The sequence below is a fragment of the Micromys minutus genome (assembly GCF_963924665.1).
Source record: "Micromys minutus genome assembly, chromosome: 30".
NCBI lineage: Eukaryota > Metazoa > Chordata > Mammalia > Rodentia > Muridae > Micromys > Micromys minutus.
The window spans coordinates 24497323-24511271 of record NC_137965.1 but is presented as its reverse complement, the minus strand read 5'-3'; the positions used below and the strand labels follow the sequence as shown (position 1 = coordinate 24511271).

General features: G+C 40.9%; 1 protein-coding gene across 1 annotated transcript in view; it reads right to left on the bottom strand.

Moving 5' to 3' along the window:
* Positions 1 to 13949, bottom strand: part of LOC308439833 (NACHT, LRR and PYD domains-containing protein 5-like) — a gene marked incomplete at both ends in the record, with an annotated part of 129922 nt that overhangs the window by 16749 nt on the left and 99224 nt on the right. Inside the window, 4 exons of the mRNA XM_080941746.1 lie at positions 4240 to 4410; positions 5613 to 5780; positions 7905 to 8075; positions 10050 to 11616. Coding sequence (XP_080797872.1) covers positions 4240 to 4410; positions 5613 to 5780; positions 7905 to 8075; positions 10050 to 11616 — 2077 coding nt within the window. The remainder of the gene's footprint in view (positions 1 to 4239; positions 4411 to 5612; positions 5781 to 7904; positions 8076 to 10049; positions 11617 to 13949) is intronic.

The window sequence follows — 13949 nt, the reverse complement described above, 5'->3', positions numbered from 1 at the left end:
GTGAAACTAACAGAAGTTATGACCAAGTATGTTTAACAAACATCTATAGAACATTTCATCCTAAAACAAAAAATATACCTTCTTCTCAGCACCTCAATGAACTTCTTCAAAATTTACCATGTAGTTTGTCAGAAAACAGGCCTCAACAGATACAAGAAGATAAAAATACTCCCATTCATTCTATCAGATTACCATGGACTAAGGCTGGTCTTCAACAACAACAACAACAACAAAAAGTCCACATACACATGGAAGCTAAACAAAGCTCTACTCAATGCCACTTTGGTTAAGATATAAAGAAAGAAATCTAAGACTTCTTAGAATTTAATAAAAATGAAGGGACAATATATCCAAACTTATGGGATAAAATGAAAGCAGTGCTAAGAGGAAAACTCATAGCACTGAGCGCCAAGAAAAAGAAACTGGAGAGCGCATACACTAACAACTTGACAGTACAACTGAAAGCTCTAGAACAAAAGGCAGAAGATACACCCAAAAGAAGTAAATGACAGGAAATAAACTCAGAGCTGAAATGAACCAAATAGGGACAGAAAGAACTATACAGAGAATCAACAAAACCGAGAGCTAGTTCTTTGAGAAAATAAGATTGATAAACCCTTAGCCAGACTAACCAGAGAGCAAAGAGAGAGTATCCAAATTGACAGTATCAGAATTGAAAGGGTAGACATAACAGAAACTGAGGAAATTCAAGAAATGAGATCCTACTACAAAAGTCTATACTCAACAATACTAGAAAATCTAGAGGAAATGAAAAATTTTCTAAACATACCAGGTACCAAATTTAAATCATGATCAGATAAACCATCTAATCCTGCCCATCCAACAGTTAAGAAATTAAAAGCAATAGAAGCAATAATCTAAACTCCCAAGCCAAAAAAAAAGAGGGTCCAGGACCTGATGGATTTAGTCCAGAGTTCTATCAGACCTTCATAGAAGACCCAATAGCAATATTAATCCACAATAGAGAAACAGCAGGAATACTTACTACCCAACTCATTCTTTGAATCCAAAATTACACTAATTCCTAAACCACACAAAGATCCTAAAAAATAACTTTTGACCAATTTCCCTCACGAACCTTGATCGAAAACCACTCAACCAAATTTTTGCAAAACAAATCTAAGAACACATCAAAGCAATCATTCACCAGGATCAGGTGGGCTTCATCCCAGGGATTAAATGATGGCTCAATATAGAAAAACCCATCAATGTCATTCACTACATAAACAACCCCCCCCCAAAAAAAATTACATGGTTGTCTCTATAGATGCTGAGAAAATATTTGACAAACTTCAACTCCCCTTCATGTTAAACGTCTTGGAAAGAGCAGGTATTCAAGGCTCATACTTAAACACAGTAAAAGAAATATATAGCAAACCAGTAACCAGCATCAAAGTAAATGGTGAGAAAATTGAAGCAATCCCACTAAAATCTGGGAGTAGACAAGGCTGTCTTCTCTCTTCCTATTCAATATAGTACTTGACAAAGGAGCCAGAGCAATAAGACAAAACAAGAGGCCAAAGGGATACAACTTGAAAAGAAAGAAGTCAAAATATCACTATTTATGGGTGATATAATAGTATACTTAAGTGACCCTAAAAATTCCACCAGGGAACTTTTACAGCTGGTAACCACCTTCAGCAAAGTGGCTGAATATAAAATTAATTCAAGCAAAACAGTTGCTCTTCTCTACACAAAGGACAAACAGGCTGAGAAAGAAACTAGAGAATCAACACCCTTCACAATAGCCACAAAGAATATAAAATAAGTTAGTGTGACCCTACCTGAGCAAGTGAAGGATCTCTACAACAAGAACCTCAAGCCTCTGAAGGAGGAAATTGAAGAAGACCTCAGAAGCTGGAAAGATCTCCCATTCTCATGGATTGGAAGGATCAACATTGTAAAAAATTGTCATCTTGCCTAAGGCAATCTACAAATTCAATGCAATCCCCATAAAAATTCCAACTCAATTCTTCCTAGAGTTAGAAGGAGCAATTTGAAAATTCATTTGGAATAATCAAATCCCAGGAAAGCAAAAGCCATTCTCAACAATTAAAAACAAAATCTTCCCGGGGGGGGGGGGATCATCATCTCTGACCTCAAGCTGTATTACAGATCAACTGTGATAAAAAAAAATGAAAAAGAAAAAACAACTGCTTGGTATTGGTACAGAAACAGGCAGGTAGACAAATGGAAGAGAATTGAAGACCTAGAAATGAACTCACACCCATGGTCACTTGATCTTTGACAAAGGAGCTAAAAACATTCAATGGGAAATGGACAGCCTCTTCAAAAAATGGTGCTGATTCAACTGGCATACAGCATGCAGAAGAATTCAGACCAATCCCTTATTTCCTTGTATAAAGCTCAAGTCCAAGTGGATCAAAGACCTCCACTTAAAACCAGGTACAAAGGAACTATTATGAGAGGAAGTGGGGAAGAGATTAGAACACATAGACACAGGGGAAATTTTTCTGAAGAGAACACCAATGGCTTATGTTTCAAGAATGGACAAATGAGGACTCATAATATTTCAAAGCTTCTTACAGGTCAAGACACTGTCGAAAAGAGAAAAAAATGGCAAAATTAAACAGATTAGGAAAATATCTTTATTAATCCCACATCTGACAGACGGCTAGTATCTGATATATACAAGGAACTCAAGAAGCTGTACCTAGAGAATCAGAGAATCCCTTGAAGATAGAGTTACAGGTGGCTGTGAGCTGTCTAATATGGGTGCCTTGAACCAAGTCCAGTGTTGAGTTCTGTTAATATCAGAGCCATCTTTTCAGCCATGCCTCTGGCCTCTAAAGGGTGATTTGTACTATTTGCTCTTAGTGACTTTAATAAGCTAGAGCTGTGACAGGTGCCAGCATATAGCTCTGAACACTCTGTGGGTTAGATTTGTTTTGTCCATTTGTTCACCTATGGATATAGGTGAGTGACTTAGCCTTAAGCTGCATCCTTGCTTACCAAGGCTAATGATGGTGAGCACTCCATAGATTCATTGTGTCAAGAAGGCAGGCAGGCATTGACAAGACCTGCCAAATATGATTGCAATTTAAATAGTAGTTTCTACAGTTATTACCTCTTCATTCCAACCTCTAAACACAGGATGACTGGGCCTGTAACATTTGCTAAATTTCCATGTACAAGTATTTCTATAAAGTAATATTCTTGGACTTCTCCATTTCTGTTGGCTCCTTTGTCTCCACAGGTAAGGTTTATCTGGAATTCAGATGGTTCTCAGTAGGACCATTTCCCTCATCTTTTTTCGACATGTACCATGTGCATGTATGTATATTTGTGTGTCTGTGACTGTGCATAAATGTGCAGGTGCAAATGTCTCTGCATGCATGTTTAAGGCATTAGGTTCACATTGGGTATCTTCCTTGATCAAACTCTTTCTTGAGGCAGGATCTCTGAATACAAAGCTCATCGATTCGTCTTATCTGAGAAGCTGGATTGCTCTGGAGATCCTGTTTGACTCCTCAGTGATGTGTGTAACCTCCCAAGTCCATCTAGCCTGTACATGGTTTCTGTGATCTCAACTCAGTCCTCATGCTTGTACAAGGTGTTCTTCAGCCACAGAGCCACCTCCCCAGCACCACTTCCACATGGTGTGTGTGTGTGAGTATGTGTGTGTTTGTGTTTGTGTGTATGTGTGTGTGTGTGTTTGTGTGTCTGCATGTGTGTGACAGAGGTGTGTTTGTAGAAGAATAGGGGGAGGGGTAGAGACAGAGGGAGTGAGTCAGGGAGACAGAGAAACTTGATAAGATCCTATTGTTTTGCCCTCCTGGGCACTAGGATTACAGTCATATACAACTATACTATATTGAGTATTATAACTATATACCTGTGCCAACCATGTTCATGCTCTGCTTTGAGATTTTCCAACCAAGAAGAAAGTCATTACTCATTGAACCAGTTGGTAGCAATGACTGTGGGGTTAAATAAGGACAAAGACCCCTGGCTTATATATGTGTCACTCTTAAAGAGCTTCATTAGGACAGAGGTCTTTGGCTGAAACCTACTAGACTCCCTTTCAACAGAAGGGCTGCCATGATTGAATAAATGTGGTTTCTCCTATGACCCATCCAGGGTATTCCCATGAGACCATAGCTATCAACCACACTCTGGAGAATTGCACAGCAGTCCCACCAATCCCTGGGGCATCTCAGATGCAGCAGTCATAGGACTAGAAAAAGGGGGACTCACATCAGCTTCTGCAGTGAACAAATTGAGCTACTCAAGGCATCCCCGAGGGATATCATGCTCTTTGGTCCCAGTTTATTTCCGGCCAGGCTGAGAGACTTTAGGCTGGATGTTGAAAGAAGGAGCTTGGAGATCATCTCATAACCAGTGATGGTTAACTCACAGGAATCCAACCTGCAGAGAGGTGCAGTGCAAGCTTATTTTCTTGTCTCTCTTGAGTAACCCTCTCTGCACTTAGCTCCTTTGGGACTGGAGGAGACTGCTCACACAAAGAGTTTTACTAATTCTCTCTTCCTTATAGTAGCCCATCAACACTGTCAACCAGCATATGACAATCTCATAGATAAAATTCGCTGTCCATCCCAGGGCCCATATGGCACAAGGAGAGAATGCATTGCTCCAAGATGTTCTCTGACCATACACATGCTCCATGCACACACATAACGTCAACTCCTTAACATGTCTTCATGGAAAAAATTCTAAAGATGATATGTTTCAGTTCTCACTGAGAAAGTTCACTATAGCAACATTAAAAATTACATTCAAAAACTGCTTGAGATTACCTGCGACCTTTCTATTCTTTTTCAGATTAGGCCTCATATTATTACAGGTAAGCCTGAAAATTGCTTGTTGTATGCTCTATGGCCCTTTCCCACCTGAGCATTTCTACCCAACCCCTATGTTTTCAGAACACACAATTTTGCTAGACAAATTCAGGTTGATTTCAAATGTGCCATCCCCATGACCCAACAAGCATGGAGTTGGGTTAAAGGTATATTCTTATTTTATATCATTATTATATTTCTAGATGTATGTGTATATGCACACCCGTGGGTCATAATGGGCAAATGATCAGAGTTCAACTTTTGGCTTTGGGGGGTCCTCTCCTTTACACTACTGTGTGGAATCTGGAAATTAAAATTCAGGTCATCAGACTTGGTGGCAAATTCATTTTATCCCCTAGGCCACCTCACTAGTCCTGTCTTTAATATTTATGAAACACTGGATTTTTATAAACATGGATGCAATATTTATACCTTAACATCTAATGGTTGAAATGCTCATTTTGTGGGCATGTAGCCTATTCCATCTCTAGCATTGCCAAATTACCATTGTAACTGCCTTCAGAAATTTCCATTTCTAACCTAGAGTTGTGACCCCTGAATGAAGTTCTACAGGATATGGTGATCCTCAACCATAAAGTCATTTCATTGCATCTTAAATGTAAAATTTATATTCTTTAGAATCATAATGTAAGTATCTGATATGCAGAATATCTGATATTTGACCCCAAAAGTTTCAACACCTGTAAGTTACTGGAATTTTGTAGCTTCCTGAAAATTATCCCCAAAATTTAAGGGAAAAGTCACACTCACTTCAGAGTCTCCAGAGAGCAGTTTGGATGTCTCATTGCATCATAGGCTACTTTGATGTCATCATCCTCCATGGGAGTATTCCCTAGATTGAGGTGCTTTAAGTGCCGATTGCTAACAAGGAGCATCCAGAGATATTGCAGGCCAGGGCCTACCTCTGTACTCTTAAACCTGCAGATGTGGGGAAAGAAAGGGAGAGAGAGAGGTGGAGAGGGAGGGGCAGAAAGGGAGGTATGGGGCAGAGTGATAGTTGGGGGGGAAAGAGGTAGTTGCGGGGGAGAGGGGTAAGTGGGGGAGAGTGGTTAAGTGCAGGTGAAAGAGGAAAGACAGGAAGAAGAGAGGGAAAGAGTTAATTGAACCATTAAATATGACTATTAATTATTAATCAAATTGAATTAATAACACTCTTTCATTTACCCATCTAGCCAGCTCCTAACCTGTGGCTCCTTGCATAGTTTGTTTCTGAGACACAGTCTCATTTAGCCTATGTTGTGTGAAACTCCCCCTCTGTCACTCAAGTGCTTGGACACATCACTGTTTGAACACTCCTAGTTTTCTTTTTCAGATGTCAGCTCCAATTTATCCTAACAAGACTCTAACAAACTATGTAGCTGATGATACTTTTTAACTTCTTAAAGGTTTTTGTCTGCACATGCATTCAGGTACATGGAGGTTAGCAGAAAGCTTTAGCTCATAGAAGTTGTAGTTACAGGGTAGGAACTCAACTCTGGTCTTCTGCAAGAAGCTACTGACCTTGGACTTCAGGTCTACCTACCACCACTTCCCACGTGTTAGGATTCTAGGCTTGTGGCCTCATGTCTAGTTTACATGATCATGGTGGTTGATGTCTGCCTTACTGCAAGCTAGACAAGAATTCTATTTTTAAGCCACACCCCTTGGCTTTTATTTTCCTTTAATTTTACAGCACCCCACAATGCACCAGAGGTCCCAGGAACAGGAGATTAAGCCATCCTGCTGTGGAGAGCTCCTTCCAGAGTGGTGGCTCTCACCTTTCCTAATGCTGTGGCTTTTTTATAATTTATCATGTTGTGATGACCCACAACCACAAAATAATTTTTATTGTTACCCATAACTATGCTATGATGATTGTTATGAATTATAACATGACTATCTGATATGTAGTAACCATAAATGAGTCATATGACCAACGTTTAGAACCCAGAGGTTGAGAACACCTCATCTACAGGGATACCAGACAGCATCAACCACATGACTCAGTTCACAGAACATGACCATACGTACCTACCTACTGTCTTTTTTCTTCGTTTTTTTCACCCCGATAAAGCTAGAATATGCAGAGGATGACCCACAATTGAGAAAATGCCTTATTAAAAATTTCCTCAAGGCACATTTGGAGGATATTTTGGGGGTAATGGCTGATGTGTGAGGGATCAGAGCAATGTGGGCAGTGGTACCTCTGGGCAGTGGTACCTCTGGGCAGATAGTACTGGGTGTGTAAGAAAACTAGTTAACCTAACATCCCTCTTGTGATGACTTGGCATAATCATTAATGTTTATGTGCATGCACCTGCATGTATGAACATGCACCACATACATACCAAGGCCCATGAGGTGACAAGAAGAAATTGAATCCCATGGAACTGGTATTAGAGATGTCTTAAGCTACCATGTGGATGCTGGGAACTGTGCCCATGTCCTCTGCAAAAGCAGATGATTCTCTGAATCAAAAAGCTATTCTTCCAGTCCCTCTGCTTTGTTCTGTCTCCTAACAAAGCTGCTCTCAGATGGTTAAAGGGAAACCTCAATTTCAGAGGCCCCACCATGTTTGGATAGCTCCACATTGTATTGTTCCTGCAAATTTGGTTCTTCCTCCTCACAAACTGCCTCCTAGAAAAAGTTACATCAACATCCTCCCAGATTGACTGCTGTTACCCTTATTTATAACCATTAGCTGGTCATATAATTGTAGTTTTAAAACTAAAAAATGAGCAAAAATCACAAAACATTCATCTCGAACCATTATCAACTGTAACATCATTGACACCAAAGTCCTTCTCTCACATTCTCATTACTAACCGACTTCTACTTCTACTTTAAAAGCAGCAGTATGTAAGCCTGCCTCAAACCTATGTACCTCTTTTTATAATGTCTTTTGGTCTGCTCCCCTCCCACGCATCTGGGAATGTGATTGATGCAAGACATCTTTTATAAACTTTATCCTCTCATATGTATCTCCTTGGGACTTACAGATGCCCTGTCTTGGCAGGAGAAGCCCTGAGAAAGACTGTTTGCATCAGACCGGGTGGCACTTACGTCAGCTTCTCTATACTGCAGGACGAATTCCTCAGCTTGAGGCACAGTATCTTCATGGACCATTCGTTCAAGATGCTGTCACCCAAGTCCAGCTCCTTCAAGGTCGGATGGGTGCTGAGCACAGAGCAGAAGTTTTCCCACCACTCTATGATGAGGGGCTTACATTTTACCCTGGGTGTGTGAGGGTAAAAGTGGGAGAAAATAGATTTAAAGGGTGGATTTGAACATGAGTGACTGACATAACAACGCCAGCCACGGGAGAAAGATGTGATGCTGGGAGCACAGAGAGCTGAGCAAATAAAGCCAGTTCACGGGATGTCACCTGGTGCATGCTCTACAGGACCAACCCTACAGACAGCCACCTTTGATACTTCAATGTACACTGCAGATAGTTTGGCCAATTCCTAATAGCAGCAAGAGGAATGTTATAGGAGCCTTGACATGGGAATCCAGCTCTGACTTCTTGTCCTCCCTCAGTTGTATGTGATCTTGGAGTATGATAGCATATACATGGAAGTGGATAATTAAAACAAGACTCTATGTCTAGTCCCACAAAATCATTCTCTTTGAGAGGTGGGATTTGCAGTGAGGCTTGAATACTGGAGAACAAACCTGGAGATCCGTGCTGGGAGAAGATCCATCAGTGTTAGTTTTCCTTGGATGTCCATACAACCACCGATAGAGAAACCCACAGACAGACAGACTCATGGATGTACAGACAGGCCCACTGGCAGGCAGACAGGCTTACAGATGGATATTTAGGCTCACAGATAGACAGCCCCTTGGATGGAAAGACAGGCCCACTAATCAATAGATATGCCCACAGAGAGACAAAGACCCACAAACAGACACAGACATATGTACAAACACACACCACACACACACACACACACACACACACACACACACACACACACACCACAAATTAAATGGAATCTTTTTTTGTTTAAGAAAGAAAACTTCAGAAGAGGGTAGTTGAATCCGGAAGTCAGAGAATTGGAGGAGAGGAAAGGAAATTGGTCAAAGTTCAAAAATCACAATCATAAGAAACAAACTTAGATATGCACAATGTGATTTAATATATATTGATGATATTAATGTGTTACACATATACTTTAAAACTGCTCGAATATATTTAAAATTTTGAATATCTTATCCTTTCTCTGTAACCATACACAGAGATGAAAGCTATTTTACTATAAAATTATTTTTCATGTGTATTGCATTTCATGTGCCTGTGACTCACGCACAGAAGTGCAGGTAGCCATGGAAGACAGAAGAGGGCACTGGAGCTCCTGGACATAGAGTTGTAGGCATTGTGATGTCTAGAACCAACCCCTAGTCCTCTGGAAGAGCAGAGAATGTTCATAACCACTGAGCTCCACTTTCCTGCCTAGATACTTTTGTCTATTAATTGGGTCATCATTCGGACTATCAGATTTTGGAAATGACATATAGTAAAGCTGCTGCCAATCTCTAGGAATCTCCCCCTCTGGAAAAAGTGAAAGGCTGGACTAGGGTCACTCAGAGGGGAACTTGCCTCCCAGAAAGCAATTCCAAACAGAGCAGACCTTGCTGGAGAGAATGGAGACAAGTCAATGGTGGGCAGGGCTAATGCACTTTGCTCAGAACTTCTTAAAACATGCATGTTCCTGAACTTCTATTTTAACTTCACTTCAGGATCCAAAAAAACAGGCTATTGGAAGGGGAGCCAAGATCTCCTGACTTTGATCTCTGTCCTTCGTTCCACTGTAGCCTCATTGAACCTCCATTTTCTGTATTTTCTTGATTTGACTCTAATAGGCTTAGTGGTGGAACCTAGCTTGACACCCCTACCACCCAGAGTTTGCAGGTATGTACCCAGTCTATAGAGTGCTGGGATTGAACCCCAGGCCCATTCATGCCAGGCAACCACTCTACTGGCTGAAATATATCTACTAGATGAGCTATATTGCTAGCATGTTCCTCCATTTTAAAAGGGCTTTTCACTACATAATGACAAACCACACTAAGTTCAGGTATCATTAGTAAGCAAATCATTCTTTAAGTGCCATCTAGTACTCCAAATAATTCCAAAAGTTATGTTTAAATATAGTAACATAAAAGTTACTAATAGGCTTTGGATAAAAATCATCTGATACTCACTTCTGGAGAGCAACAGGGCATAGCTCAGAAGCACTATCCACTGAAAAGAGGTCGCTGATATCCACCCGGATTGCCCTCAAGTTCTGACAGTTCTGGAGACAGTAGGAAGACACCATCACGTCCATCTTCCGGTTAATTGGAAGCCACACTTCTTGGAAGCTGTTGGAAGCCATGTGAACAAACTCTTCATCCTGAGACTCAAAGAGATAGTAGAAGGCATCCATGGTGTTCACCATGCTGGTACCACTGGCCTGCCGACCAATTAGAGAGACCCAGTGTTGGAGCTTCTGCTTAACAGTCTGGGTCATAGGACATCCAAACAGAACCTCCAGATACTTCAAGATATCCTTGTTCATGAGGCCAAATAAGAAACGCTTCATTCCGAGGAAGTGAATGTCATCAGCTCTCTTCACCTCCAAGATGCTCCTTTGTTTTTGAATGAAGGGAAAATACATATTCCACCCCTCCAGCCCTTCTAAAACATAATATAAGGCAGCAAAGAAATCTTGCAGGCTGATGTGGAAGAAAATATAACACTGCTCACTGCTGTGGCCAACTTGGAGAAGGATGTTCATGTGAAAGAGGGCTGAGATCTCAGACTCCTTTAGGCTGTAGGTCTTCAAGTCATCACTGTAGAACACTGACCTCATGGACCACACTCCCATAGCTGCCATCCTGCACAAACCCACCAGGGCAATTTGTTCTTCCTGACTGAGAGTCTTCTGGGAAGACCCCCTTTTCAAGGTGAGCTGGTTGAACACGAAGCTAGCATACAAACCCGTCGTAGTCTGGCAGGGTAGGGAACATCTCTTTCCTAGCTTCTTCTTCAGCTGTAGAGCCTTACAGATCAGTGAGCATATGGAGGGGGCCTGGCACTGGTCAAATAGCTGGTGATTTTCTATCACACAATGGAAGACTTGTATTCTTTGATGGTCATTGGGGATGTTCTCAAGGACTACCTGAGATCTCTTTGACGCAGACAGTCCCTCAACCAAGATATAAAGGGGGGACACCGCCATCGACCTGAGCTTTTCTAAGCCTGTGCTTCTGGTCGTGAGAATGAGAAAGGACTCAGGTAAGAGGGCCTTCCTCAGAAGGCTGGACATCAGGATGTATATGGGCTGTTCATCCTTCCAGTCTGTGCAGAGTGTCATATCATCATGTTGGAGGACATAGTCCATTTCATCTAAACCATCTATGACAAACAAGAGTCTTTCTGGGTGGGACATAATCTTTGTCACTGGACCCTGGAGTTCTAACCAATCCTTGGTAATCAGCTGTGCCAAACTGCTCTGCTCTGTCCACTTGATATCTCTGACAGAGAAAAAGAAGACATAGGACATCTCTTCATAGAGTGTACCCTGAGCCCAGCCCAGAACAATACTTCTGGCCAAAGATGACTTCCCAACGCCTGGTCTTCCAAGTAGAACAATGGTGTGAGGCATGAAGGTTTTCTGGTATGGTTTAAAAGCATCAGTCAATATTTTCATTTCTTGGCTGTCACAGTGTAGATCCACACTTGCACCGAATTTAGCTAACAAGTGGGCCTTGTATTCTTTTATGTTACCTTCACGATGGGAAATTAGATAAGATAGAAGAAAATCAAAATACGAACAAAGTCTTACTTTTAATGAAACCAGTATATATCTGAATTGTGATTATAATTAAGAATGACTTATAGTATCTCAAAATACGTGAGTTTTGGAAATTATGAATTTTGCTTTTTAGGTATGTGTCTATGTGTTCAAACTGGTGATCCTGGAGGACAGACAAGGAATTAGGACTCTGTGGAACAAGAGTAAAGAGTAGTTGGGAGTCACTTGAATGTGGGTGTTTCGAATGGAACCCGATTTTACTTTTGAATCGAATCAAAGACACTATCTGTAACAAGTCCCCTGACCCATTGGGGCCTTCCCCAATTTTTAGGAAACAGAGGAATAGGAGCAGATCTTCTAACTGCAGTTCTCTGAACATTGTACACCTGGTAGGGCAGTGATGTCATACAGCTGGGACTGTTACTATAAGCTCAATACACTAAAATATGCATCAAAGATGAGGTAGGGGCTCTTGAGTATGTATTCAGATTTGAGTCACCTTTCTGTTTGAGCATGTCCTCTTTGTGGTTGTCAGGACTCTGTCTGTCCATGCCGGTGGGCAGTTCCTTGAGCACACTTTTGTGCACACATCTGGACCAAAGGTTTACTTTTCATGAATTTCTCACTCACTTTCAATCTTAACTTTTAAATGTGCACATATGCTCATTTGAGAATGCTTTTCCTCTATGTATGTTCCTGTACCCTGTGCAAGCTGAGCCTGATCAGACTACAAGAGAGCAGATCCCTTTGAATCTAGACTTAGGGATATTAGCTGGCATGTGGGAACTGAAAACAAAACCTGAATCCTCCCAAGGTGTGGTGCTCCTATCCATTGAGCTTCCTCTCTGGTCTCCAATCATAGCTCTACAAAGTGTCACTAAAATTGAATCTCATCATAGTTTGTGGGCTGGAGAGCAAGTGCCGGGATCCTCTGCTCTCTGCCTTCATGATGCTGATGTTACAGACATATGTCCCATCCATCTGGAATATTTAGACAGGTCCTGGGAATTGAGCTCTGAAGAATAATTCTACTAAAGAATTCCTTGGACTGAGCTAGACAAGACAAACCTCCAGATTTTACCTTATTAATAATATCTATATACACAAACACAGATGCAATTTAATGAAGTCAATACCAGGGCCTAGCTGAACATTTCCCTACAAGAAATTGTGTAGATGATTTTAAAACTGCATGATACAATCAGTGGAAACAAGAAACCCCTCTCCAAATCATGCCAAATAACAAAGTGTCCTAGCCCTTTGAAGAATTATTTAATTCAGTTGGAATAGTGGGAAAAGGATGGTTCGGATACCAGTCAACTAGGGCTTAGTCTAAATTTCCTTTGACCATCTCTCTGGCCAATTCAGAATTCTTTGTGTACCTATGTGTGTGATATGTGATAAGTGTCAAGAATGTGTATGATGCATGCTGATGTGGGTGTCAGAAGCTAAATTTAGGTAAAATTCCTCAGGAAATTTCCACTGTTAGAAATACCTCATCTTTAATTTTTAATTACATGTCTAGGTGTGAGTTTGTATGAGCCTTGTGGAAGCAAAGAACAGGAGTGTTGATTTTCTTAGAGCTAATTTTACACGTCTGAGCCAGCTGATGTGGGTAGTAGTAATTAAACTCCCATTCTGCTTGAATACTCTCATTTGGACACTCACACATGCAATTTACACTAGTTCTTGTCAGTGGCTTAGGGTGGGTGTCAAAATGAGGTCCTGGGTCATAGGCATTAAAGGTTCATCTTCATTAGTCTTCCTCCCTGACTTCAAATGTTGGACCTGTGTAAACAGCTCTCTTAACTTGATACTTGTAATTAGAATGCCATCAACACTGTGTGCGTGTAGCTGTACAGGTATCAACCATGTTTCTCCTCTGTAGGTATCTACAAATTCTTGTTTAAAAAGTATAAATTTTTTCCTACATTTTTTGTGTGTTTGCAGATGCTCTTGGAGGCTGAATAGTGTACCACAATCTGTAGAATTAGAGTTCCAGGCTAACTGAGCCACTTGAATGTGGGTTTTTGAGTGCAACATAATTTTGCTTTTAGTTCAAAGCAAAGATATTAATAGTATAAATTCTCTCTACTTTTAGTGAACAGAGTATATGGAGAAGAGCTTTAAACTGCTGTCCTCTGTCACTGTACAGTTGTTAGGTTCATGAATTCCTTATGCTGCAGTCTCTTGGCAAGATGAAGACACTTAAAATTTTATCAGAGATTGGATGGGGGCTCCTGAGGTAGTGTTATGATTTGATATCCCTTTTCTGTAGGATCATGATTTCTTTGTGGTGGTCTTG